Source organism: Brachycentrus maculatus, unplaced genomic scaffold, assembly GCF_059751285.1.
Source record: "Brachycentrus maculatus isolate JH-2025_06_01 unplaced genomic scaffold, ASM5975128v1 h1tg000070l, whole genome shotgun sequence".
Lineage (NCBI taxonomy): Eukaryota > Metazoa > Arthropoda > Insecta > Trichoptera > Brachycentridae > Brachycentrus > Brachycentrus maculatus.
In genome coordinates, this window is record NW_028280824.1 from 167,460 (window position 1) to 194,676 (window position 27,217).

The following is a 27,217-nucleotide window of genomic DNA, read 5'->3' on the forward strand; positions in this document are numbered from 1 at the left end:
TTTTATAGTGGCAATACTACAATGCCAAGTTTGGCCAGGGGGGGTCGACTCGTAAACGTCAGATTGTTCAAAAAACGACCAGAAAATGACGAGACACACTAATACACTAACAAAAACACCAAAACGGGAACGAAAAATACGAGATACCAAAAAGTTGTTCAAATATTTCAAATAAATATAGACAGACTATGGTTATAGACAATTATCGATAGAAAAATAAAAATCCGTCTATGAAGAACTTCATAATATTGAGTATTATGCCAAAGTTAAAGTTAAATTTTGCGTATGAAAGTGTAGTTTTTCTTACTTAACATAACGCTCCCTTGAACTTCTGCAGCACCCCCCAAATGCAAAAAATTTAAAAACGCCTAGCCAGACTTCCAAAACACCCACAAAGGGGCGCTGGCACGCCCGTTAAGAAACATAACTTCAGAAAGTGGTGGGCACTCCTTCCGCCCTTTTAAAATATTGTATTTTCTAGAATTTTAAATATAATATAGTAATTTGAAAATTCTATCGTTTTTGTTTTTGTTGAAAAGCCTTATATTTATACATAGTTTGGGGTAGTAATTTCAAAAAAGTTACCATTACCATTTACCATTGTAAGGCTGAGTTGAGTAACCATTATTAATCGCCTGAACTCTTTTTATAAATGTCGCGTTTTAGCCGTGACCTTTCTATTTTTGTTTACACTGAAATAAATAAATTTAGATAGTGAAATATCTTCTTTGTAATATTAATATTATAATTTTGAAAATATGTTATACAACAAATTTCAATATAAATACCATTTAACCTGAAAAATGAATGATAAATATTTCGGCGGGTGGATTTGACATTCAGCCGCGGCGAAGTCACGCCCAGCCGGGAGCTTAGTACTTCTAGCCGTTTACGTCACTTCCGGCCGCTGGCGAATATCACTTCCAGCCATAAAAAATCGAGGTAGTTGGCAGTCTTTATATAAAATAGTTAGTCTGTGGTTTGGCCGTAGCTCACGTTTTCTCCCATCTGATGCCGAAATATACATTAATTAAAGTCCTGATTGGTTTTCGATTGCTTAAAAAAATTGCTTCTCTGTCTCCAATAAGTCTTAAATACGCTGATCGTTTCGTTTTGTCCTCTAAGCGCTCATTGTATTATATTCTATCGAGATTAAGAAAATCACGTGAAAATATAAAATCTATACACCCGCCATAACCTAATCTATAAATCGTGGCGGATGCGATCAATTAGTTAGTCTTTAGATGCGATAAAGCTGTGTTCATCGATATCCCGCGTTATCTCTTGATAAGATAGTAATAAAATGTCCGAAGTAACTGTGAAAAGTGAAATAATCGTCGATCCAGATTACGGCGAGGGCTTGGTAACGGAATCGATTCACGGACTTGCAGACGAAGAAAGGGACGAAAAAATACGAAATATTATAAATCGAGAATTTTCTGCAGAAATACAAAGAAAAGAAAAAGACATCGAGCTAATAGACGAACGGTAAATATTTAAACATATTGTTTGTACAAGCAGGTACCGGAAGGTAGCATTTTTATCGTAGTTAGTTTTTGAAAATAGGGTCAAAAGAAGCACGTGCGATATTGTTCATTTTTAGTGCCTAGAAGATTCTAAAAACAGTCCTATCCATATATGCACAGCGACTGTTTTTTCAGTTTTATTATAGCTAGTGTTTTTGCCTAAAATTTTCACTCATAAATTACATGAAATTATAGTAACTTTAAACTTAAACAGTAAATCCACTCACGAGTAGGCATAGGCTATGAAACTTAAAAAGTTGAAGCCTGAGTAGTCATGATCGCGGTGTTGCATAAGCCGTAACTAGAATTCAGTGTCACTTGGACGTTAGTTAATTTAAAAAAAAACGTTTTTTTTTAATTATTTTTACATAAAGATATAATATATTATTAGATTAAAACCAATATTTTTAGCTTTTCCACTTTTTTTATTTGACCAGCGATCGGGTTTCGTCGTTACCGACATCATCAGACTGGTGTCGGTAACGACGAAACCCGATCGCTGGTCAAATAAAAAAAGTGGAAAAGCTAAAAATATTGGTTTTAATCTAATAATATATTAAAAATGCAATTCCATCACGAAGTGTCAGTGGATAATATAAACATAAAGATATCTCTTCTTGTCTTTTTAAAACACTTGTCTTTTTACCACTTGAGTTTATTTTCTGACTAGTTTCCAAGCTAAGCTTCCATCTTCAGGTCTAAATGTAAACTGGTAAAACAACAAGGGTTTTCTTTAATAATTTCAACATGTGTTACCACAAAGTAAATGCCGAAACAATGAATAAAATAACTCTTCTAATAGCGGATGGGAAACAATAACAAATAATTGACTCGTATCAAACTCCTTTTTCGCTGCAAATTAAAATCCTTAACCGATGACTAATGTGTAAACAGTGTTATCGAGAGTGGCTCGATTATTTGGGGACCACAAGAGCTTAAGTACTCTCTTATGGTAGAGAAAGTCCAAAAGAAATTTCTCAGTATCTCTACATGAGAGAGTACGGCTATTATCCTCGGCTCTACTCGACCCAGTTCCTCCAGGGTTATGCTTGGCTATAACAGTTTAGAGACTAGAAGGAATGTGTATTTGATTACACATTTTTATCAATTGTTGCGCGGTATGATGGATAATCCTGAAATTATCCGGAGCATCGGTTTATATGTTCCCGATAGTTAGCTAAGGACAGCGTCGGCATAGATTGTTTCCCATTCCTATATACAAGAGCAACCTGCCGATGGTTATGCCTGTAGGAAGAGCTACCGCTATGTTGAACATTATTACATTGGATGTTGATCTGTTCCATGTGTCCGAAAGAGTTTTCCGAAGCGCGATTCTTCTACACCTTTAAGTCTTTTTGCTTACTTTTAATATATCGTAGTCGTACGGGAGAAAGTGACCAACTACAAAAACGTAAAATGTTCAGGAGGGCCATTTAAGTCACTTTTGTTTGGTAAGAAAATAAACGTCAATAAAGTAATTTTTAATTTAATTGTCAATATATTATACTACCAAGTTTAAAATCCATTGGGATTTTTTTCAGGGCAATATTAAGTTAGTAAGATATCAAATAGTCAATGATCACGTTTTTGTAAAAAATGCACTTGGTCACTTTCTCCTGTGTGACTACGATATACGCCTTAAATATTGTTTGTTACGTATTTATTAATTATTTTGTTGTTGAATAAAATTGAAAATTGAAATTGAAAAATCCAGTTTTCAGCGCCAGTACTGACGCCAGTAGCTGACTCGATGTAAATCCGCCTTTATGCATAAAAAATTGTTTGTTTTTACAGGCTAAGTTTGGCAAAAAAGACATTGCACAGATTGAGATACGCGATAGTCAACAACTATTACAACTCCAAGCAGTTCCAACTGACCGATGAAGATGTTCACAAGGAAGTAGCCAACCAGAAGGACCCAGCTGTTAGAAACAAGGTTTTTTTTAAATTTTATTTATTTATTGAACGGCTAATGCCTTTAACGTGATTAATACATATATACAGTATCTAATATAAAAATACACTAATAGAGAAACAAAAAGTCTGGTAAATACTCGTCTCCTTCACACACTATCAGCGAGCAGTGAGAGAGAGTGAAACACAACATTAAAATTTATCCATTATAACATGGAGAAGAAATGCTGAGAAAGTACAGACTTCAAGGTGGATAACAATAAATTAAATAAATCAACAAAAAATTAAAGTAAAACCCCTATTTTACGTTTTTTAAGGGATTGAAAAAAACTTAAAATGGAGGAAAAATGTAATTGTATGGACCAAAAAATTTTTTATTTTATTAATTTTTTGTGAAAATCATGTAGATCAGATTTTTTAATACAAAAACCTAAATGGAGGGAACGTATAAATTGTAAAAATATAATTATAAGTTGAAAATTATTCTATTATATTAACTCTCTCAATGCCGGAAGGTATTAATATGGCCGTACCCAGCAGGCTGTGATCTTTTTCAACAAAAATGTGAGAGCTTTTAGAAAGATGACTGTAACCTTGATAATATTGGTAAATTGTAATATTTTAGTATTTCTTGATCTCCCTAATAGATGTCTCCATATATTGTAATTAAAAAATATTGCAATCGGATTTGATATTGTCTTCAATTCAATTCAATTCAATTTATTCAATAATTAATATATACATTACAAACAAACATTTAAGGCGTATACATTAAAAAAACAAATTAAAAATTACGCAAGAAGACTCTTGTTAAATGTGTAGAAGAATCTCGCTTCGGAAAACTCCTTCGGACACATGGAACAGATCAATATCCAATGTGATATTGTTCAACATAGCAGTAGCTCTTCCTACAGGCATAACCATCGGCAGGTTAGTCCTGTGTATAGGAATGTGAAACAATCTATGCCGACGCTGTCTTAGGTAACTATCGGGAACATACAGACCAGTGCTCTGGATAATGGCTTGCGACAAGCTCAAAGGAGAGCTCATTTTGTATGGCCGGCCTGGCGAGCACGGAATTAGAGAGCGAGTTAACATGCGACAGCGAACCAGTTGATATAAAAAAAGATCCCACAAAGGCATGGCCTGTGTGTGGGGATACATTTTATTTTACTACTATTACTACTACTACTACCATCACGCCGTTTCCCCGCAGGGGTAGGCAGAGAGGATGGAACGCCACACTCTTCTGTCCTGACACACACTCCTCGCCTCCTACACATCCATACATCTAGTCATACATGCCCTCCGATTACGCAGACTTTTGACACCGCCAGATTTTAGGTTCCGATTGATCTGATCGTGCCAAGTCTTTTTCGGTCGTCCACGTTCTGTTTTCCCTCTCACATTCGCCACATATATTTTCTTAGTCATTCTCTCGCTATCCATTCGCTCCACATGTCCATACCACCGCAGAGAGCTCTTCCTAATCTTTTCAATTATTCCTCGTTCAGCCTTACATTCCTTTCTTTTCTTTTCCTTCTTTTCCTTCATTTTATTTTAGGTTATACATAATAAAGAGTACAGGAAAGAATACAATAGATATAAAAAATATAAATAGATTAAAAGCGCTAATATAAACTACGTATTGTAATGAATATTTACCATTAAGAATTCCAGTAGTGATCATGTCTTTAAGAACAGTGTCCGTCGATGGTTGCTTCTCGTTGGAAGGGACAAGGTAGAAAGTGAATTAATTAAAGTCCAGGTGTAATTATTTTAAATACTGTAAATTGTTATTGTATGTAATGTATATAATCTAATAATTAATAAAATAAAAACAAATAATAATAAAATAAAAAAATTGTATTTACATGTATGTAACCGACTTTACTCGCGCTATGCCACTGGAGGGCCCGTCGTCTGTAGCACAGCTATGGCTCTGCCGTTGTAAGGGGCAGAGGCTCACCGCAGCTCAGTCCGGTCGGTAAGCCGAACAATATCCACTGGCCCTGAGTGTGTTGAAGCGTACTCACTAGCCTTGAGAAAGGCTTTCCAACGGTCCGTTGTTGGTGCAGTGAGACGGCGAGTCAGGCAAAGTCCAGCGGCGAATTATCGAGGCGAAGGAGCGACAGGAATGGAGAAATACAAAGACCGAGTTGGTTTTCACACACTGATTTATTCAATAAATAAGGCTGCATAGCCGGCACGGTTTCATACCGTGTCGGCGTTTCACGGCGCTGTAAAACGGTAAAGTACCGTTACTCAGGTAACGGTACAATCCCGTTATCCGAGGCTTTGTCCGTACGGGCCCCTCTATGCGGGCGACCGTGCTCCCCGCTCACCGCTCTCCCTTCCGGGCGGGCGGAGCTCAGTCGACGCATTCGCTCCGTACGGAACACATCAAAATACATATAAAACACGCTTGACAATTTGATGCTTAATGCTACCTTATTTCTATACAATTATTACAATAAATTTATTTATCCCATCATATGTATAATAAGGCCAGATGACCGCTACACCTCATGGGGGGCCAGACGTCCGCAACAATGTAAGTATTTCGGCTCAAAACATGCCATGTCTAAAGAGCCGTAGTAATACATAAAGTAAAAAAAATGTATGTTTCTATGAAATAAATAAATAATAAGAAAATAATATTTGTTAAGTAATAAGCTTGACGTGAAGTGGGTTCCGGGACCTGTTTTGATCAAATTAAGCCCTGATTAGGATTATTGATCAAGGCAACATATGAACACTTTGAGTGATGAGCAATTTTTGATCCCAGGTACTCACGTTGCTGAAGAATGAGCAGAAGAGGATCCATCCCGCGCTGAAGAAACTCCTCGGCTCCGAGGCGGACTTGGACCTCGATGAGCTGTTCAAGATCAGGCCGCCGAGGAAGAGGAACAAGCAGAATGCCGCCGTAAGTTAAACCCGACCTAACCTAACCTAACCAAACCAACTATCGCGCAAACCGAATCACATTCTAGAGAGTGAAGAGATTCCGGCCCGTCTGGAAAGAAACACACATAAATCCTGCACACTGCCATCTAATACATATATCGCTCACTCCTTTCAACAACGTCATGTATAAAAAATTGTCAATTTTCAGTTGTGCATGTTTTTGGAATGCCCAGAAAATGTACTATATCCCAGCAAAAGCGGCAACTTTAACTTAGTATTTACCCGCTACAGGGCAGAAAGTGTTGTTTTTGCTTTTTGAAGAAAAGGTATTGATTAATTATTTTTTTAAATATACTGTATATTTTTCAAACGGAGAAAAAACATTCAGGTTTTACCTAAAAAGATCTGTAGCACAGTAAAAAGTTCAATAAGTGGCTTGATATTTATTTTTAATACATTGTATTATATTTTTAAACTGTGAAAACGTTTTCCTGAAAAATCAAGTTTTTGACACATAAATCCTGCACACTGCCATCTAATACATATATCGCTCACTCCTTTCAACAACGTCATGTATAAAAAATTGTCAATTTTCAGTTGTGCATGTTTTTGGAATCCCCAGAAAATGTACTATATCCCAGCAAAAGCGGCAACTTTAACTTAGTATTTACCCGCTACAGGGCAGAAAGTGTTGTTTTTGCATTTTAAAGAAAAGGTATTGTTTAATTATTTTTTAAATAAAGTAAATATTTTTCAAAAGGAGAAAAAACCTTCAGGTTTTACCTAAAAAGATCTGTTACACAGTAAAAAGTTCAATAAGTGGCTTGATATTTATTTTTAATACATTTCATTATACGTATTCTTAAACTTTAAAAATGATCTCCTGAAAAATCAAGTTTTTTTGATATATGGCGTTGAAAGGACAGATATATATATATGTATATATATATATATATATATATATATATATATATATATATATATATATATATATATATATATATATATGTATATATATAAATAAATATAAATAAGAGACAGTAAACAAAACAGTTAACACAAAGCCAATCACAGGTTAGACATTCGTTTGAAAATGCCATAACTAGGCGAAAACATTGTCACATTATTCATTTTCATGTGTTTTAAAATAAAATACAACTTAGTAGACTCAAAAAAAAAAAAACGTGTTTGATTTAAAAATTAATACACCAATTACAGGTCTTACAAAAATACAATTACACTCATGATATTTAAAATAAACATTCATTCTCAAACACACACAAACAATGTTTAAGTACTATCTACCCTCTGATTGCACACAGCTATATATGGTATCAAACGTTCTGACCAATATCACTAGTCCGTTTTCGGTTGGTTGGAAGATATTGCTTTTTAGCAATAAGCCCGTCAATGTATTATTTATTTTCTGTACATGAAGTTTAAATAAATAAAATAAGGAGAGTGTTATATCAAATATTACCATATCACAAAGCTTTGCAATGCTTTGAATATAGAAAGTATCTTTTTTTTTAATTAATGTTTTACTTAGTAAATATGTACCACAATTTCTAAAAATCTACTGTGACACGTGTTTCGATGCATTCCGCATCATTTTCAAACACCGTATGTTTGAAAACGATGTGGAATGCATCGAAACACGTTTCACAGTAGATTTTAAGAAATAGTGGTATTAACTAAGTAAATTCATTTTTTCAAACCCTTATCCGCATCCCGATGGTGCATAGGGTACTGCATCATATAAACGCAGTATTATATTGATCGTTAACGCATGAAGGAAAGGTGATCAGCCCTCCGCTTCAGGTACCAGTCCAGGGTAATATTAAATAAATATTAGAGTGAAAAAATCACTTATATTTATTTGACCCCCCCTGGGAATCGAACCCGGGACCTCCAGAACGGTAGCCAAGCATGCTGACCATTGCGCTACGGAGGCGGACATACTAAGTAAAACATTTATTAAAAATGGATAGATTTTACCACAAAGTGACCGCCGAATCAATTAATGAAAGAAAGTATCTTTTTACGCCTTCCGTTTTGTCAACTTAGATTTCTCCCTCCGCCTCTCAGCACCAGACGATCCCGGTGGACTCGAGCGTGGAGTCCCTGCGCCCCGAGGCGGAGTGGGGCCCGGGCGGGGGCGCCCCGGAGCCCGCAGCCGAGGGGGCCGCCGTCAAGGTGCCCCGCTACATCGAGCCGGCCAACATGGACCGGGACGTGCTCAGGGTGGGGCCCGGCAGGAGGAACAAGCAGAAGGAGAAGTTCAGAGTCATCATAGGTGAGGATTTAAAGAAAATATATTATAATTTCATTTACAACCTTTTGAGTGTTGTAAAAAGTTGTTTGAGTGTTCACTCAAAATGTTGTAAATAAATTATCTGGTCAAATTTTAAGCATAAAAAATAAAATTAAAAAAAAAAACAAAATGGTGTTTTCTGGCGTTTCTCATGTCGCTCACTACTTTCAAGAACGTCATAAATCAAAAAACTTGATTTTTCAGGAGAACGTTTTTAAAGTTTAAAAATATAACACAATGTTTTGAAAATACATATCAAGCCACTTATTGAAGTTTATACATACTGTGCAACAGATCTTTTTAGGTAAAACCTGAAGGTTTTTTCTCCATTTGAAAAATATTTAATGTATTTAAAAAAAATAGTTAAACAATGCCTTTTCTTCAAAATGCAAAAACAACATTTTCTGCCCTGTAGCGGGTAAATATTAAGTTGAAAATATGCCTCTTTTACTGGGATATGGTACATTTTCTGGGCATTCCGAAAACATGCACAACTGAAAATTGACGATTTTTGATTTATGACGTTCTTGAAAGGAGTGAGCGATGTGTGTGATTATAATCCAGGATTCGGACCTCACATACTAATAAAAGAGTTTCTATATAATTTACATTTGTAGCACTAACTTTGTGATTTTCCATTTTATTATTGAAATGTAACTCTGTTTATATAAATTGTATAAATTTTTATAGTGATTTTAAAACAAAGTTACATTTTAATTATAAAAGAGTTTCTGCTCAATAAAAAGTTTCTTTTCATTTCACCAATAGATGTCTCTAGTGAAGTTCTAATGATTCAAGAACATTGTTTCAAAATTGGTTCATATATATAGAACTTCCAAGAATTTGAGTAGTGTGGTTGTCAATAATGGGTACAAATGGTGTTACACGTGTGTAAAGTGATCACTAGCCTATGACAGTCGTCAGCCCCGTAAATCCCCAGACTTCCATATTCTTCGTCATCTTTGATGAGATTTCAAAAAATAATATGAAAATGACTCCTGTAATTGGAGATAATCCAGATTTTGTGAACAAGTATTCGGACACACTCAAAATGTTGTATATAATAAAGGGCACTGGCAAGAATACAATAGATATTATCAGAAATCAAATTACATTAAAAGTGCTAATATAAACTACAAATATTAGATTTTTTACAGAAAACAAAAAAACAAAAATATGATAATGAAAAAAATTTGCAAATATGTACCACATGAGTTATATGATTTAAAGAAGTTACGTTAGTTAGTTAGAAATTTTAAATCGAAACAAACTTAGGTAATTAATTGTTCCTCAAATAATCATTTTCCTGGATGTGTTTATTTCTTTTACCCCTTATAAATTTCATGCATAAATAGATTGCAACTATCGTTTCTCTATCACCATTTTTAACTGAATTACGCTGCGTATTTGATATATCGCTCACTCCTTTCAAGAACGTCATAAATCAAAAATCAACAATTTTCAGTTGTGCATGTTTTCAGAATGCTCAGAAAATGTACTATATCCCAGCAAAAGCGGCATATTTTTAACTTAATATTTACCCGCTACAGGGTAGAAAGTGTTGTTTTTGCATTTTGAAGAAAAGGTATTGTTTAATTATTTTTTTAAATAAACTAAATATTTTTCGAATGGAGAAAAAATCTTCAGGTTTTACCTAAAAAGATTTGTTGCACAGTAAAAAGTTCAATAAGTGGCTTGATATTTATTTTTAAAACATTGTGTTATATTTTTAAACTTTAAAAACGCTCTCCTGAAAAATCAAGTTTTTTGATTTATGATTTTCTTGAAAGGAGTGAGCGATATTTTGTCTGTTTTTTACATTCTTCTCAATTTTCTTAATTTTTTACATTCAGCGATATTATTCCAACGTACGGGATATGACATTCCATGTGCTGCCAACTTTTATACTTCATCTGGAATGCTGTTTTTACATAAACATAATACAGTCAGTCCAATGTCCCTCCTCAGTTGTGATGTCCCACTCACAGTTTGAATCTGTTTACCAGGCAACACGTCCAAGTATACGCCGCCGCACTCGGACGTGGACCGCTCCACGCACCGCTGGCTGCTGTACGTGCGCGGGCCGCGCGACCGCCCGGACGTGTCGCACTTTGTGTCCTCGGTGACTGTGGGCCTGGACCAGTCGTACGCCCCGCACAACGTCGTGCACCTGCGGTGAGTTGAGGACCTACCCACTTGCGTATCTGCATACCGATAACCTGAACACAGTGTACTCGGGGTATTTTCACAGATCTGAATACTTCAGTGTATTTATAGATTTGGCGTTTGATTTGTAGAACTCCATTTTAATTTATGTACTTACTTATAACCCTTATCCGCACCCAATGGTGCATAGGGCACTGCATCGAATTGACACAGTGTTATCTTGATCATTACTTACATGAAGGCAAGGTGATCACTCTTGCGCTTCGGGAACCAGTCCAGGGTAATATTAAATAAATATTACAGTGTAAAATCACTAATATTTATTTTCACCCCCCTTGGGAATCGAACCCGGGACCTCCAGCACGGTAGCTAAACACGCTGATCATTACACCACGGAGGCGGACATTGCTTAATTTTTGTATTAATTTTTAAATCAAACATAGATCTTTTGAGTCTTCTAACTGAGAAGACTCAAAAAATCAGTGTATGATTCAACATTTAACATGTCTACCGGTTTCCAAGCTAACCGCTTCTTTATTAAGACTGATTAATACTAAAAAATAATTAATCAGTCATGATAAAGAAGCGGTTAGCTTGGAAACCGGTAGACATTATAATTAAGTTATAATAAAATATTTACAGTGATTTTAAAACAAAGTTACATTTTAATTATATATTGTATATTTTTATTTTTAAAATATGTAAAAATAAATACGCGTTTTATTTTTATATTCATTTTAAAAGGGAAATATTTGCGTTTTTATTATTTACAAAAATACTTCAATCTCATACTTTTTCTGTGAGCCCAAGCGGCTCATTATAAGAAATAGGTATCAAATTGTTGTAGAGTGGGTTCGAACCGAGAAACTCTGACTCGAGAGTCTGCGACACTAACCACGGGACCACAACCCGACACTAAAATATAAATTATAAAGATCTACAAATTATATTGATTTGAGAAATAAAAAGACTTTGTGTTTTGATCCACTCACATTTTTATTAACAAACTAGTTTCGGCAACAACCTGTTGCCCTCTTCAGGGTTTAATTTATGAGTCATAGGTCATAAATTAAACCCTGAAGAGGGCAACAGGTTGTTGCCGAAACTAGTTGGTTAATAAAAATGTGAGTGGATCAAAACACAAAGTCTTTTTATTTCTCAAAATAATATATTAATGTGATCCACAAAGTTAACGCTTTCAATATTCAAAACATCTACTAATTAAACTCCGAATGGATACATAAATCAACCTATTGTGTGCAGATCTGCCCCCTTCCATCTCTCGAGAAGGGGTTGGGGTGAATTCCCCGTCCAGGTGCGGCTGCACTTCAAGAACGACCTCCTCAACAAGCCTGTGAACCTGATACATCAGCTGCGCTTGGACAGGAACTACACAGGGCTGCAGACTCTGGGTAAGTCTTCTTTCTCTACTCTGTTACTCTGTCAAAATACCTTAAATGTTATTTGGAACCATGTCTTCTTCTTCTGTCTTCCGCACCCATGGTGTATGGGGCACTGCATCTGGGCTGTATGCTCCGACGCATTGATTATTGATGACAAAAAGGCCAAGGCAATGAATATTATGAAACCCATATTCTTTTTTTTTTCTTTTTATATATGTATTCAATTTCAATTCAATTCAATTCAATTTATTCAATAAAAAAATATATATATATACATAACAAACAATATTCAAGGCGTATATATTAAAAGTAAAAGTAAGCAAGAAGACTTAAAGGTGTAGAAGAATCCCGCTTCGGAAAACTCCTTCGGACACATGGAACAGATCAATATCCAATGTGATATTGTTCAACATAGCGGTAGCTCTTCCTACAGGCATAACCATCGGCAGGTTGGTCCTGTGTATAGGAATGTAAAACAATCTATGCCGACGCTGTCTTAGGTAACTATCGGGAACATACAGACTAATGCTCCGGATAATTTCATATTAAATGATAAAATCAAACACTGATTTTTAGAGTCTACTAAATTGTATTTTATTGTTACACATAAAAATAAAATTTGTGACAATCATTTGGCCCTGTTGTAGCATTTTCTAATTTTCAAACTATGTATTTAGTTTAAAAATTTCATAACAAGGAGAAACAACTATCACAAATTTTATTTTTCTGTATTTTTAACAATAAAATACAATTTAGTAGGCTCTAAAATTCAGTGTTTGATTTTAACATTTAATATATAAAGCAAGCGCCCTTGAGGAAGTATTTTACGAAAATGGCGCTATTTAAATTATCCAAATTTATTATTATTATTATTTTAAATAAAAATTGTGGTCAGCAAATTAAACGCCAAATCCATAAATAAACCCACATTCCTCCGTATTGCGATTATATATTTGTTTTTTTTTTGTCACCAGGTGCTGAAACTGTTGTGGATGTTTGGCTCTACACCGATGAAACGATGGTCGAAAAATCTACAAACAACGAAGCTTCATCCCAAAGCGCATCGAAAGTAGAATCCAATGATTGTGCATTGCCTCAAGATGAAGCTGCCAATGTTTCCTCGAAACCTGTCAAAAATTGGATGAACATTGTCTCCGAGTCCAATTTCAATCCGTCTGCGTGGTCCACGGAAGTGCCAAACGACATCTTCGACATTTCCAAAGTCAAAACAGAAGAGATAGAAGAAGAATCGCCGCAAAATGTTACGATCAAAGATGAAATCAGACCACCAGATTATTCCGCAACGAAGATCAAAGATGAACCGATGGATATAGAAAAGGAAAGTCCAAATTTCACAAAAAATCATTGCGTTTTGCCGTGCAATAGCAGCAGTTTGCTGGTGCCGAAGATAGAAAACGAACACAGAAAAGCAACGCACGCCAGTCGGTCACTCTTGAGAACGGATATTCTGACGCAGAGCAAAAAGTCACTCCTCAAACCGAATTGCAACAGCCTGCTAAAGCCGGGAATAGCAAATTGCGTGGACGTCAAACCGATGTTGGTGCCCGGTGCTAATAAAACTCAACATTCAATTAAAACCATTTTGAATAGCATCCACAACGATCACTGCTACGTTCAACAAGATCATTCGGAGGGGATAACAAATTTACATAAAGATATCACTCTCGATGCCAAGGGGGCGCTGATTTTCAACAACAAACCGTTCACTACAAATAGCCAATTTTCTAGTCCCAAAAGCATTTTTCACGTTTCGGAACGGAGGGAAAATGCGGACAGGGCAGCGTCGACCATCGCCGATTTTATCAAAGTCAATCTGGCGAAGTTGGACAACGTCAGGGCGGCCGTGGGCTTGATGCTCAAGTTCCTGCCTCTCGTTCATCAGCTGGCCGGCTTCGCGGAGTTCCTGAAGATTTTCCCGTATGCGGTGGAAAGCGCGGAAAAATTCTACGCTCTCGGGAAGATCAAACGAAGAAACAATGAGGTGAGTAAATTATATTTTTTATTTATTTATAGATTTGGCGTTAAATTTGTAGAACTCCATTTTAACCTGTTGACCGGGCGGGACGCATAAATACGTCAAACTTAAACAATATCGGGTACGGGAAGGACATGTGAATACGTCCTTGAAATATATGTTGCGCCGTATGACGTTTATTTTTCGAACACGAAGGTATTAGTCATCCATACATGTCTGGACATGAATTTCAGACACAGAGTGAATCAGTATTCGCGCCCGTTACAAGTTGCGGAATTGGACAGCGGACCGCCTGGTCAACAGGTTAATTTGTGTATTAAATATTATCAAACACAGATTTTTTGAGTTATCTTAGTCTTTGAGTCTTTTGAGGCATTCGTTTGAAAGTGCCTTAACTGGGAACAATCGTCACAATATTGATTTTTATGTGTTTTTTTTTTAAATAATAAAATACAACTTAGTAGACTCAAAAAATCTGTGTTTGATTAAACATTTAACTAACTACCTAACCATCACGCCGCTTCTCCGCAGGGGTAGGCAGAGAGAATAGAAAGCTCTTCCACGTTCATGCATCTCCTCATACATACCCGCCGATTATTACGACTCCTAACCTGACCGCTTTCAAGTATTTGGCATACCTGATTGTGCCATGTTTTTCTCGGCATCCTCTTCAGAAATAACTCGAATAGAAAGGATGAATTTTGGATGTTTGTTCAAGACCCAGCCAGGAAGGAATGCAAAGCTGAGATAAGCGTTATCAATAAAATTAAGAAAGGTGTGTTGAGATGGTTTGGACATGTAGAACGTATGAGTGAGGAAAGAACGGTAAAACAAATTTATGAGGCGAATGTAATTGGGAAAAGAAGCAGAGGAAGACCGAGAAAAATATGGCACGATCAGGTCTGCCAAATACTTGAAAGTGGTCAGGTTAGGAGTCGTAATAATCGGCGGGTATGTATGAGGAGATGCATGAACGTGGAAGAGGCGAAGAATGTTTGCAAAGACAGAGTGGTGTGGCGTTCTATTCTCTCTGCCTACCCCTGCGGAGAAGCGGCGTGATGGTTATTTAGTTAGTTAGTTAAATATTAAATCAAACACAGATTTTTTGAGCCTACTAAGTTGTATTTTATTATTTTTAAAAAAAAACACAAGGGCACTGAAAATTTTACTACAGTTTTAAACCTCATATTCGTGTTAGCTAGGTTTCTCCACATTGACCAACATTACAATGAAGAAACGCGATAGGCTTATCAATTTGAATTATTGATCTATGTGTCAGTGTTTTATAATTATATAATCCTATTTTCTAATTTTATAATATTACTCCTTTAGATTTTACTTTTCTTTTAGTTCAACTCTCTATTTGCTTTCTTTTTATAATTATTATTTCATATTATTTCAGTCTTACCACTTTTATATTATCATTAAAATATATATAAAGCTGTATTATAAAACGAATAAGCATACCCTGCCTACCTCAGAACAGGTATCTACAAATACCTAGTGAGGATAGACAGTGTCCAATAAAAAAATAATAATAAATATATGTTTATATATAAATATGTATAACTTAAGTACAAAATTATATTAAATAATAAACGCTGTTCTGCAGCACTGAACCTGAATGAAGAAACGAGAGTAGCTATTTCAAATAGTAGACCTAATATCGCTGAAATTTGTAAAAGCCGACCAGCTCAGGTGTCACATTAAATGATTTTCATTGTGAAAAGTTTACAACATTTTGAGTGTGTCCAAATAAATTGTCTGGTCAAATTATAAGCTTAAATAATAAAAATGAAAATAGTATTTTCTGGCGTTTCTCATGTGTGTGATTATAATCCAGGATTCGGATTTCACATACTAATATAAGAGTTTCTGCTTAATAAAAAGCTTCTTTACATCTCACCAATAGATGTCTCTAGTGATTCAAGAACAAGGTTTCTAAATTGGTTCATATATATAGAACTTCCAAGAATTTGTGGGAATAGTGTGGTTGTCAATAATGGGTAGAATTGGTGAATGTTACACGTGTGTAAAGTGATCACTTAAACCAGCCTATGACGGTCGTCAGCCCCGTAAATGCCCAGACTTCCATATTCTTCATCTTTGATGAGATGTCAAAAATAATGTGAAAAGTTTCACTGGAGTATTTATCTTTTTATGTATTTTTTTTAATTAATTCATTTTTAACTTGTCTGTAATATAATTATCAGTTTTATTCTTAATCGCAGTTATCTTTGTATGTTTTTTTAATCTTTAGTTTTGGTGTACCGTAGAATGGGGCTACTTGAACTTTGATGTGTTACTTGGACCCATTACAAAAAAAAATTTAATCTGTATTTGGTCTACAACAATGATACTCAACCTTTTTTTTCTTCGGGCCGCATACATATCGCTCACTCCTTTCAAGAACGTCATAAATCAAAAAACTTGATTTTTCAGGAGAACGTTTTTAAAGTTTAAAAATATAATACAATGTGTTAATAATAAATATCAAGCCACTTACTGAACTTTTTACTGTGCATCACATCTTTTTAAGTAAAACCTGATGGTTTTTTCTCCATTTGAAAAATATTTAGTTTATTTAAAAAAATAATTAAACAATACCTTTTCTTCAAAATGCAAAAACAACACTTTCTGCCCTGGAGCGGGTAAATATTATGTTAAAAATATGCCTCTTTTGCTGGGATATAGTACATTTTCTGGGCATTCCGAAAACATGCACAACTGAAAATTGACGAATTTTGATTTATGACGTTCTTGAAAGGAGTGAGCGATATATGTATTTGTAAAGCTACGCGGGCCGCAACACTATACTGGTATGACAAAAAATATCATGAAACCCACCACCCCCGTTTTTTTGGAAAACCATTTGAGATTTATAAAAATATGACCGAAACAGAATAATAATAGCGCGCGCATATTTGTCTGTCAAATGTTTGTTTTTGGGAATAAATCTAGCGTGTGCAGTAGCAACACTCTTATACCAGATCTGATGTTGACACGACAACGACCATCCTATGCGGGTTTCCATGTCTGTGCGTCAAAGTGGAAATAAATCTCAAGATTTAATACGATTCTATATTTATAGAATGCCAGATTTTGTAAATCATGTTCCTGATAATAAATGTGTTGGGGGCCGCACAAAAAAGCTTGGCGGGCCGCAGGTTGAGAATGGCTGGTCTACAATAATGAACGTATCGACATGATTCATTGTTTCCCTGACAGGTGACACTTATTGTCAAAATACTATCGATACCACGATCTAAAAAAAATTTTGTACTGGGCTCAAGTAACACATTTTGATCAAAAAATTATCAAAAGTGCTCCCTGACTTCAAAATGGTCTAGAACCACTGTATTACTTGGGTAAAATGAAAATATTAAAAATGAACGAAACAGTAATGGAATCGTGGTCTTCAGTTAACCCTTTGCTGGGCAAATTTTATTCCTTATAATCTGAATATTCTTCGTCGGAAGGCAAACAATGGAAATATTCCAATATTTCTTCCATATCTTCGAGCGCATTCCATTTTTGGCCATCTAAATATAATAATGAAAGTAAACCGTAACATAACTTTAAAAAAATATATAATTTTAAAAAAATATACACTAATAATTTTTGTCACATTTAGTTCCGTGGGATATGAATTTCCCACCACTTTGACATTTGATTATAAATGAACGGCGTGCGTGTTTTCACATATTTATTAATCAATGTAAACATGAATATTATTTTTTGACATCTCATCAAAGATGAAGAAGAATATGGAAGTCTGGGCATTTACGGGGCTGACGACCGTCATAGGCTGGTTTAAGTGATCACTTTACACACGTGTAACATTCACCAATTCTACCCATTATTGACAACCACACTACTCAAATTCTTGGAAGTTATATATATATGAACCAATTTAGAAACCTTGTTCTTGAATCACTAGAACTTCACCAGAGACATCTATTGGCGAGATGTAACCTCACATACTAATATAAGAGTTTCTGCTTAGTAAAAAAGCTTCTTTACATCTCGCAATAGATGTCTCTAGTGAAGTTCTAGTGATTCGAGAACAAGGTTTCTAAATTGATTCATGTATATAGAACTTCCAAGAATTTGAGTAGTGTGGTTGTCAATAATGGGTAGAATTGGTGAATGTTACACGTGTGTAAAGTGATCACTTAAACCAGCCTATGACGGTCGTCAGCCCCGTAAATGCCCAGACTTCCATATTCTTCTTCATCTTTGATGAGATGTCAAAAAATAATATGAAAATAACTCCTGTAATCGGAGATAATCCAGATTTTGTGAACAAGTATTTGGACACACTCAAAATGTTGTATAAACATGAATACATACGGTGATTGAAATATAATAGTATATAGCTTAGAAAGGACTTAACGCTGAATAAAACGATTTTTCGAGAAAAAAACTCGACTATGCCCACTCCGAACGATGTACTGTCAAAAACTGACCGTTAGTTGTGAAATATTTGATTGGAAAAGATTCCAGAATATGTCAGCAGTTGACATTAGTATAATCCAAGTGAAAACACCGCTTCCCAATGACTTTTTTGTGCCATTTCCTTAGGTGGGAATACATCTTCCCACCGCCCACGAAAGGGTTAAGCTGTGTACACAAAACCTATCGCAGATAAAAACACAGGTGTATGTATATAAAAACCACACCCTGTTTCTTCCAAATTTGTCACGTAACCAGATAATCGCCTAGCATTCTTATCAGTTGTCAAGTACACCTTTGGGAGTGGCCTTGATTAGGTTTTTATTTGTAATAGAAACGCTTAACGGTTCTAGCACTTCAGGAATAAGCCAATAAGATTAGATAAGGTGGGAGCGGAGAAACCCATCCAGTTTGATAAGATTGTAAAACACGGCTATAAAGGGACATAGGACAAATAAATCCATCAGTCAGAAGGTTAGAAACGTTTCAACACGTAATCAAATACGACACGGCCGAACAATGTGATCTATTTCATATCTGCTCACCTCCATTATCCCTTAGATTCGTTATTCAATGACTTTGTGGATAATGGAAGCAGGCTGTACGACTTTATCGCATAGTAATCAAAGGTCATTTCACCCAAAGAGGTATGTGTTAATTTTTTTTCAAGATCCAATCTTGTAGTTCTATGTACATTTCTATAAAGCGTATTATGTAACACATTAGGGACGGGAAATGTATTTTTTCTACCCGTTGGGTCGATTGATGCTTAAGGACGGGAAGGGTATTCTTATCTAAAATTTAGGCTTAGCTTCACATATCGCTCACTCCTTGCAACAACGTCATAAATCAATAAACTTGATTTTTCAGGAGATCGTTTTTAAAATTTAAAAACATAATACATAAAATGTATTGAAAATAAATATCAAGCCACTTATTGAACTTTTTATTGAGCAACAGATCTTTTTAGGTAAAACCTGAAGGTTTTTTCTCCATTTGAAAAATATTTAGGATATTTAATAAAATAATTAAACAATAACTTTTCTTCAAAATGCAAAAAACAGCACTTTCTGCCCTGTAGCGGGTAAATATTAAGTTAAAAATATGCCGCTTTTGCTGGGATATAGTACATTTTCAGGGCATTCTGAAAACATGCACAACTGAAAATTGACGATTTTTTATTTATGACGTTCTTGAAAGGAGTGGGCGATATGATGTTTAAAAATGATGCGGAATGCATCGAAACACGTGTCACAATAGATTTGACTAAATTGTGGTATTTACCAAGTAAGAATCTAATTAAAAATGGATAGATACTACCCCATAGTGACTGCCAAATTAATTAATGAAATTATCAATTATCAATTAGATTTGAAATTTTGGACATACAAACAGTTTAATTTTTCAAATCACATTTTCATATGGTATACGGAGTGCGTGGAAGTTTTTGGTATGGTAAGGGAAGGGTAATTAACTATAACCTAACCATGAGTAATTCAATGTTTTAGAATTAGTACATAAACCCTGATAAGGTTTACCAATAAAAAGTGGTTAAAACAAAGTTGTTTTATATTATAAAGTTTATAAAATGTGCCAAGTATCTGCGAAAAACATTCGAGAAATTTTCATTAAAAAAAAAAAACTAACTAACCATCACGCCGCTTCCCCGCAGGGGTAGGCAGAGAGAATAGAGCGCCACACCACTCTGTCCTTGCAAACATTCTTCGCCTCTTCCACGTTCACGCATCTCCTCATACATTCATTTTCATTTTAATTTATTTATTTGTTGTCCGCCTCCGTAGTGTAATGGTCAGCACGCTCGGCTACCGTTCTTCACTCTCCGTTTTTTCACTGTCATATTTATTCAATATTACCCTGGACTGGTACTCGAAGCGGAGGGCTGATCACCTTTCCTTCATGTGTAAACGATCGAGATAACACTGCGTTTATATGACGCAGTGCCCTATGCACCATTGGGGTGCGGATAAGGGTTTTATTATTTATTTTTTATTATTTGTTTTAGTGGACCAGAGCAAAAATAATTCACAATGTCCTGAAGGAATACTTTTTGCCAACCTTGAATACCCCGGCCAACCTCTGGTCTCCCAAACAAATCATCTTATTCTCTCATTATCACGGCTACTTTCCTGTAAACAAGATAGAAACATCGGAACAACTCGAAGACGACTCCAGATTCTCCGGCTGCTTCAATCCCGGAGACATTGGGAATCTAAAGGCGTACAAGAGGCGTATGATGATGAAGGAAATATTCGCAAACGCCTCCGCTATCCATACATACACGAATATACATAAAAATCCGTTCAATGATGAGAAAAAACCTTCGCAAATAACACAGGAACGATGCGAAAAGGTTAATTTGAATATATCGCCGTCAAATCTCGTCAAGATCAAGTCTGAACCCTTTTTGACTGACGGGTCTTTGAAGACTTTGAGTATTTTGGACAGCAGCGATGAAGAAATTGACGTCTGTTCGGAGCTCAAAGCGAAACAGAAGATTAAGCGCGGCGGCCATCTTGGCGCCGGTGTGGCAATCAAAACCGAGAATGAGAATGTGCTGCCGTTTGACGACGATGATGAGAAATTGCGGTGTTTGTACATTGAAAGGATATGCGCGGAGCAAGGGGTGGAACTGAGGAATGAAAATGTTGGCAACGGATACAGTCACAGGTAATATTTTTTATTTTCTATTACGGCTAATGCCTTCAACAGTATTAATAAAAGTATGTACAATAACAATAAAGAATACCATTTTTAAAATCTCAACAAAGATGAAGAAGAATATGGAAGTCTGGGCGTTTACGGGGCTGACGACCATCATGGGCTGGTTTAAGTGATCACTTTACACATGTGTAACATTCACCAATTCTACCCATTATTGACAATCACAATACTCAAATTCTTGGAAGTTCTATATATATATATATATATATATATATATATATATATATATATATATATATATATATATATATATATATATATATATATATGTATATATATATATATCTGTCCGCCTCCGTAGTGTAATGGTTAGCACGCTCGGCTACCGTTCTGGAGGTCCCGGGTTCGATTCCCGAGGGGGGTAAAATAAAATACAAGTGATTTTTTCACTGTAATATTTAGTCAATATTACCATGGACTGGTACCTGAAGCGGAGGGCTGATCACCTTTCCTTCATGTGTAAACGATCAAGATAACACTGCGTTTATATGACACAGTGCCCTATGCACCATTGGGGTGCGGATAAGGGTTTTATTTTATTATTTTATATATATATATATATATATATATATATATATATATATATATATATATATATATATATATATACATATATATATATGAACCAATTTCGAAACATTGTTCTTGAATAACTAGAACTTCACTAGAGACATCTATTGGTGAGATGAAAAGAAGCTTTTTACTAAGCAGAAACTCTTATATTAGTATGTGAGATGCGAATCCTGGATTATAATCACACACATGAGAAACGCCTGAAAATAGCATTTTCATTTTTATTATTTTAGCTTATAATTTGACCAGTTAATTTATTTACAACATTTTGAGTGTGTCCAAATATTTGCTCACAAACTCCAATTATAGGAGTTATTTTCATATTATATGAAAATAACTCCTATAATTGAAGATAACCCAGATTTGTGAATAAATATTTGGACACACTCAAAATGTTGTAAAACTTTCATACATTAGAGTTTCACTTAAAAAATTAAATTATCAAAAATGAACTAATCAATATTGCCTTCGTGTTGAATTAAGCTGAGTAAATAATAAAAAATACCTATCGCAGGTAAAAAACACAGGTGTATGTAAAAACCACACCTTGCTCCTTCCAAATAGGTCACGTCATTAGATACTTGAGAAATATTCTTATCAGTTGTCACGTAAGCTGTTCAAAGGTGACTTGGTAAGGTTTTTCTTTGAAATTGAAACTCGCAACGGTTCTAGCGCTTCACGCTATGGGAATAAGTCGATTAGATAAGATAAGGTTTACAAAAAATTAAATACATATATATTTTTTATTATTTTTTTACATTACCTTTTAAAATACTGTAATATAATTTTTTACAAAATTATATATTTTTTTTATAAACGCCTCACTAAGCATAGCCCGCGATGAGACATTCATTTACATTATTTAAAAAATATAAAAAGAATATATATACAGTATCGAACAGATTAGATTAGAATGCTGGGAACAAAGTGAACGGTGCACTGAAATCAGTTATAGCAAATAAAAACCTATCAGCGGAAGCTAAACTGGCAGTGCACAACGGAGTCCTGCTTCCACAACTCTAATGTATGGAAGTGAAACATGGAGTTGGCAAAAGAAGGATGAAAGTAGACTGAATGCAGTCGTAATGCGATCTCTCAGAAGAATGTGCGACAAAACGATGTATGATAGATGTCCGAATAGTGAAATAAGGAAGGAATGCAAAGCTGAGGTAAGCATTATCGATAAAATTAAGAAAGGTGTGTTGAGATTCTCGTTTCTCATGTGTGTGATTATAATCCAGGATTCGGACCTCGCATACTAATATAAGAGTTTCCGCTCAATAAAAAGCTTCTTTTCATCTCACCAATAGATGTCTCTAGTGAAGTTCTAGTGATTCAAGAACAATGTTTCTGTCAATGTGGCTGTCAATAACGGGTAGAATTGGTGAATGTTACGCGTGTGAAAAGTGATCACTCAAACCAGCCTATGACGGTCTTCAGCCCCGTAAATGCCCAGACTTCCATATTCTTCTTCATCTTTGATGAGATGTCAAAAAAAATATATAAAAAGACATGTGTTATGTTCCGCCGATAAGTATCGATTTGAAAGAAATAAAAACAAAATTGGTTTCTAATGCTACACAAAGGATTGTAGGTAGGTACTGAATTTAAAAAAAATCGTTTGTTATAATTTTGACATTGTCCTCTTGCAGTCTTCCGCACAAAGTTATCCTGTCCGCCCTGAGATCGCTGGTCGAGGACATCTTGCGACGTTCGCTCGCCGTAAAGATGGCAGCTCTGGACGCCGCCATGTCGTACGAAAGTTTCGGAAACCTAGCGAATGTGAAAAGGGACCTTTGGAGGTTAGTATCTGCCACTTGTAACTATTTTTTGTTTTAAAATCACTATAAATATTTTATTATAACTTAATTATAATGTCTACCGGTTTCCAAGCTAACCGCTTCTTTATCAAGACTGAGTCGGCCTCAAACATACCCGCCGATTATATCGACTCCCGACTTGGGCGTTTTCAAGTATTATTTGACCTACCTCATTGTGCCAAGTTTTCCTCGGTCTTCCTCAGCTTCTTTTTCCAACTACATTTGCCTCGTAAATTTGTTTAACCGTTCATTCCTCACTCATACATTCCACGTGTCCAAACCATCTCAACACGCCTTTCTTAATTTTATCGATAATGCTTATCTCAGCTTATCTTATCTCTACATTGCTTATATATATATGTATATATATATATATATATATATATATATATATATATATATATATATATATATATATATATATATATATATATATATATATATATATATATATATATATATATATATATATATATATACATATACATAATAAAATATAATAATAAAACCCTTATCCGCACCCCAATGGTGCATAGGGAACTGTGTCATATTAACCCAGTGTTATCTTGATCGTTTACACATGAAGGAAAGGTGATCAGCCCTCCGCTTCAGGTACCAGTCCATGGTGATATTGAATAAATATTACAGTGAAAAAATCACTTATATTTTTTTTTTACCCCCCTTGGGAATCGAACCCGGGACCTCCAGAACGGTAGCCTAGCGTGCTGACCATTACACTATGGAGGCGGACAATATATATATATATATATATATATATATATATATATATATATATATATATATATATATATATATATATATATATATATATATATATATATATATATATATATATATGTCTGAGGATGTCGATAACGACGAAACCCGGTCGCTGGTCAAATAAAAATAAAGTGGAAAAGCTAAAAATATTGGTTTTAATCTAATAATATATTAAAATGCAATTCCATCACCAAGTGTCAGTGGATAATATAAATCTATTACAACGTTTAAATTTGTCCATTATAACATGGAGAAATAATGCTGAGAAAGTACAAACTTCAAGGTGGATAACAATATATTAAATAAATCTATACTATCAAAAGCATTGGCTAACATGTGTATTTTAAGTAACTATAAACTCATTTATCTCAAAACCACTGCTTTTGACTTGCGGCTTTTTACCTTTGCGCATAAGAGTAGCTGTCAAGCGATCAATATTTGTCAATTTTTTTTTTTAAACCCTTATCCGCACCTCAATGGTGCATAAGGCACTGATCGTTAACACTCGAAGGAAAGGTGATCAGCCCTCCGCTTCAGGTACCAGTCCAGGGTAATATTGAATAAATATTAGAGTGAAAACAATCACAAATATTTATTTGACCCCCCTTGGGAATCGAACCCGGGACCTCCAGAACGGTAGCCGAGCGTGCTGACCATTACACTACGGAGGCGGACATATATTTGTCAAATGGAGACCAATAGCAGCGAAATCCCCCTTTTTTTTATTAAGAGAGATTGCTTCTATGTAATTTCATTAATTGATTCGGCAGTCACTTAGTAATAAAATCTATCCATTTTTAATTTTTTTTTTCTTAGTAAATAGCACTTTTTCTTAAAATCTACCTTGACACGTGTTTCGATGCATTCCGCATCATTTTCAAACACGAAAAATGCATGCGGAATGTATGGAAACATGTCGCTCACTCCTTTCAAGAACGTCATAAATCAAAATACCTGATTTTTCGGGAGAACGTTTTTAATGTTTAAAAATATAATACAATGTATTTAAAATAAATATCAAGCCACTTAATGAACCTTTTACTGTGCAACAGATCTTTTTAAGTAAAAACTGAAGGTTTTTTCTGTATTTGAAAAATATTTAGTTTATTTAAAAAAATAATTAAACAATACCTTTTCTTTAAAATGCAAAAACAACACTTTCTGCCCTGTAGCGGGTAAATATTAAGTTAAAATATGCCGCTTTTGCTGGGATATAGTAAATTTTCTGAGCATTCGGAAAACATGCACAACTAAAAATTGACGATTTTTGATTTATGACGTTCTTGAAAGGAGTGAGCGATGTGTCACAGTAGATTTTAAGAAATAGTGGTATTTACTAAGCAAAACATTAATTAAAAATAGATTGCTTCTAGTTGGGGCAAGTCGTTGAAAGACAATATGGTCCGCAAACGCTGAGAGACTTGCGTTTTATCTGATTTCAGGAGCGAATCGGGGGCCCCGGAGTTGGTCAGCCTCCGTCATGTCTTCGAAGCCATCAAGAGCAGAAGAGAACTGGAGGTTTTGACCAACGCCCACCTGGGAACGCAGGAACTTCAATACAACGAGAAATTATGAAGTCCTTTCGGAACAATCATCTCGCAGTATGTAGACTGGCTCACAGGACTGTACCATATTGTTTATGGGCAATGTATGGAAGCGAAACATGGAACTGGCAAAGGAAGGATGAAAGCAGAGTGAATGCGCTCCCTCAGACGAATGTGTGGAAAATCATTGTATGACAGAATTAAAAACGAAGATATAAGAAAGGAATGTAAGGCTGAACGAGGAATAATTGAAAAGATTAGGAAGAGTTCTTTGCGGTGGTATGGACATGTGGAGCGAATGGATAACGAAAGAATGACTAAGAAGATATATGTGGCGAATGTGAGAGGGAAAACAGAACGTGGACGACCGAAAAAGACTTTGCACGATCGGATCAATCAGAACCTTAAAATCTGGCGGTGTCAAAAGTCTGCGTAATCGGAGGGCATGTATGACTAGATGTATGGATGTGAAGGAGGCGAGGAGTGTATGTCAGGACAGAAGAGTGTGGCCTTCCATCCTCTGCCTACCCCTGCGGAGAAACGGCGTTATGGTAGTAGTAGTATATATATATATATATATATATATATATTACGGTGCGCGTAAATTCGATCACGTTAAACTGTCCTAGTCGCTTTTATTTTAGATAGTGTCTATATATCGTAGTCGTACAGGAGAAAGTGACCAACTAACAAAACGAAAAATGTTCAGGAGGGCCATTTAAGTCACTTTTGCTTGGCAACAAAATAAACACCAATGCAGTTAGTCTTTTTAACAAGTCAGTATATTATACTTCCAAGTTTAAAATCGCTTTGGGATTTTTCAGGGCAATATTAAGCTAGTAAGATATGAAATAGTCAATGATCACGTTTTTGTAAAAAATGCAGTTGGGCACTTTCTCCTGTATGACTACGATATATATATATATATATATATATATATATATATATATATATATATATATATATATATATATATATATATATATATATATATATATATATATATATATATGTATATATATGTATATATATATATATATATATATATATATATATATATATATATATATATATATA

The 27,217-nt window shown here is 35.0% G+C and overlaps 1 protein-coding gene across 2 annotated transcripts; it reads left to right on the forward strand.

Moving 5' to 3' along the window:
* Nucleotides 1–965: 965 nt before the first annotated feature.
* On the forward strand, nt 966–26,347 carry D12 (YEATS domain containing 2 homolog D12). Of its 2 annotated transcripts, none has more exons than XM_088257066.1 (10): nt 966–1,488; nt 3,321–3,462; nt 6,229–6,366; nt 8,415–8,643; nt 10,668–10,836; nt 12,091–12,239; nt 13,205–14,232; nt 20,705–21,369; nt 23,649–23,798; nt 26,039–26,347. In XM_088257066.1, exons 1-10 carry the CDS (start codon nt 1,304–1,306, stop codon nt 26,169–26,171), a joined length of 2,988 nt encoding a protein of 995 aa, XP_088113192.1. In that variant the 5' UTR covers nt 966–1,303; the 3' UTR covers nt 26,172–26,347. The 2 variants fall into 2 exon arrangements, with proteins under 2 accessions (XP_088113192.1, XP_088113193.1); XM_088257067.1 differs by having other exon boundaries at nt 969–1,488; nt 8,436–8,643.
* Nucleotides 26,348–27,217: the final 870 nt, after the last annotated feature.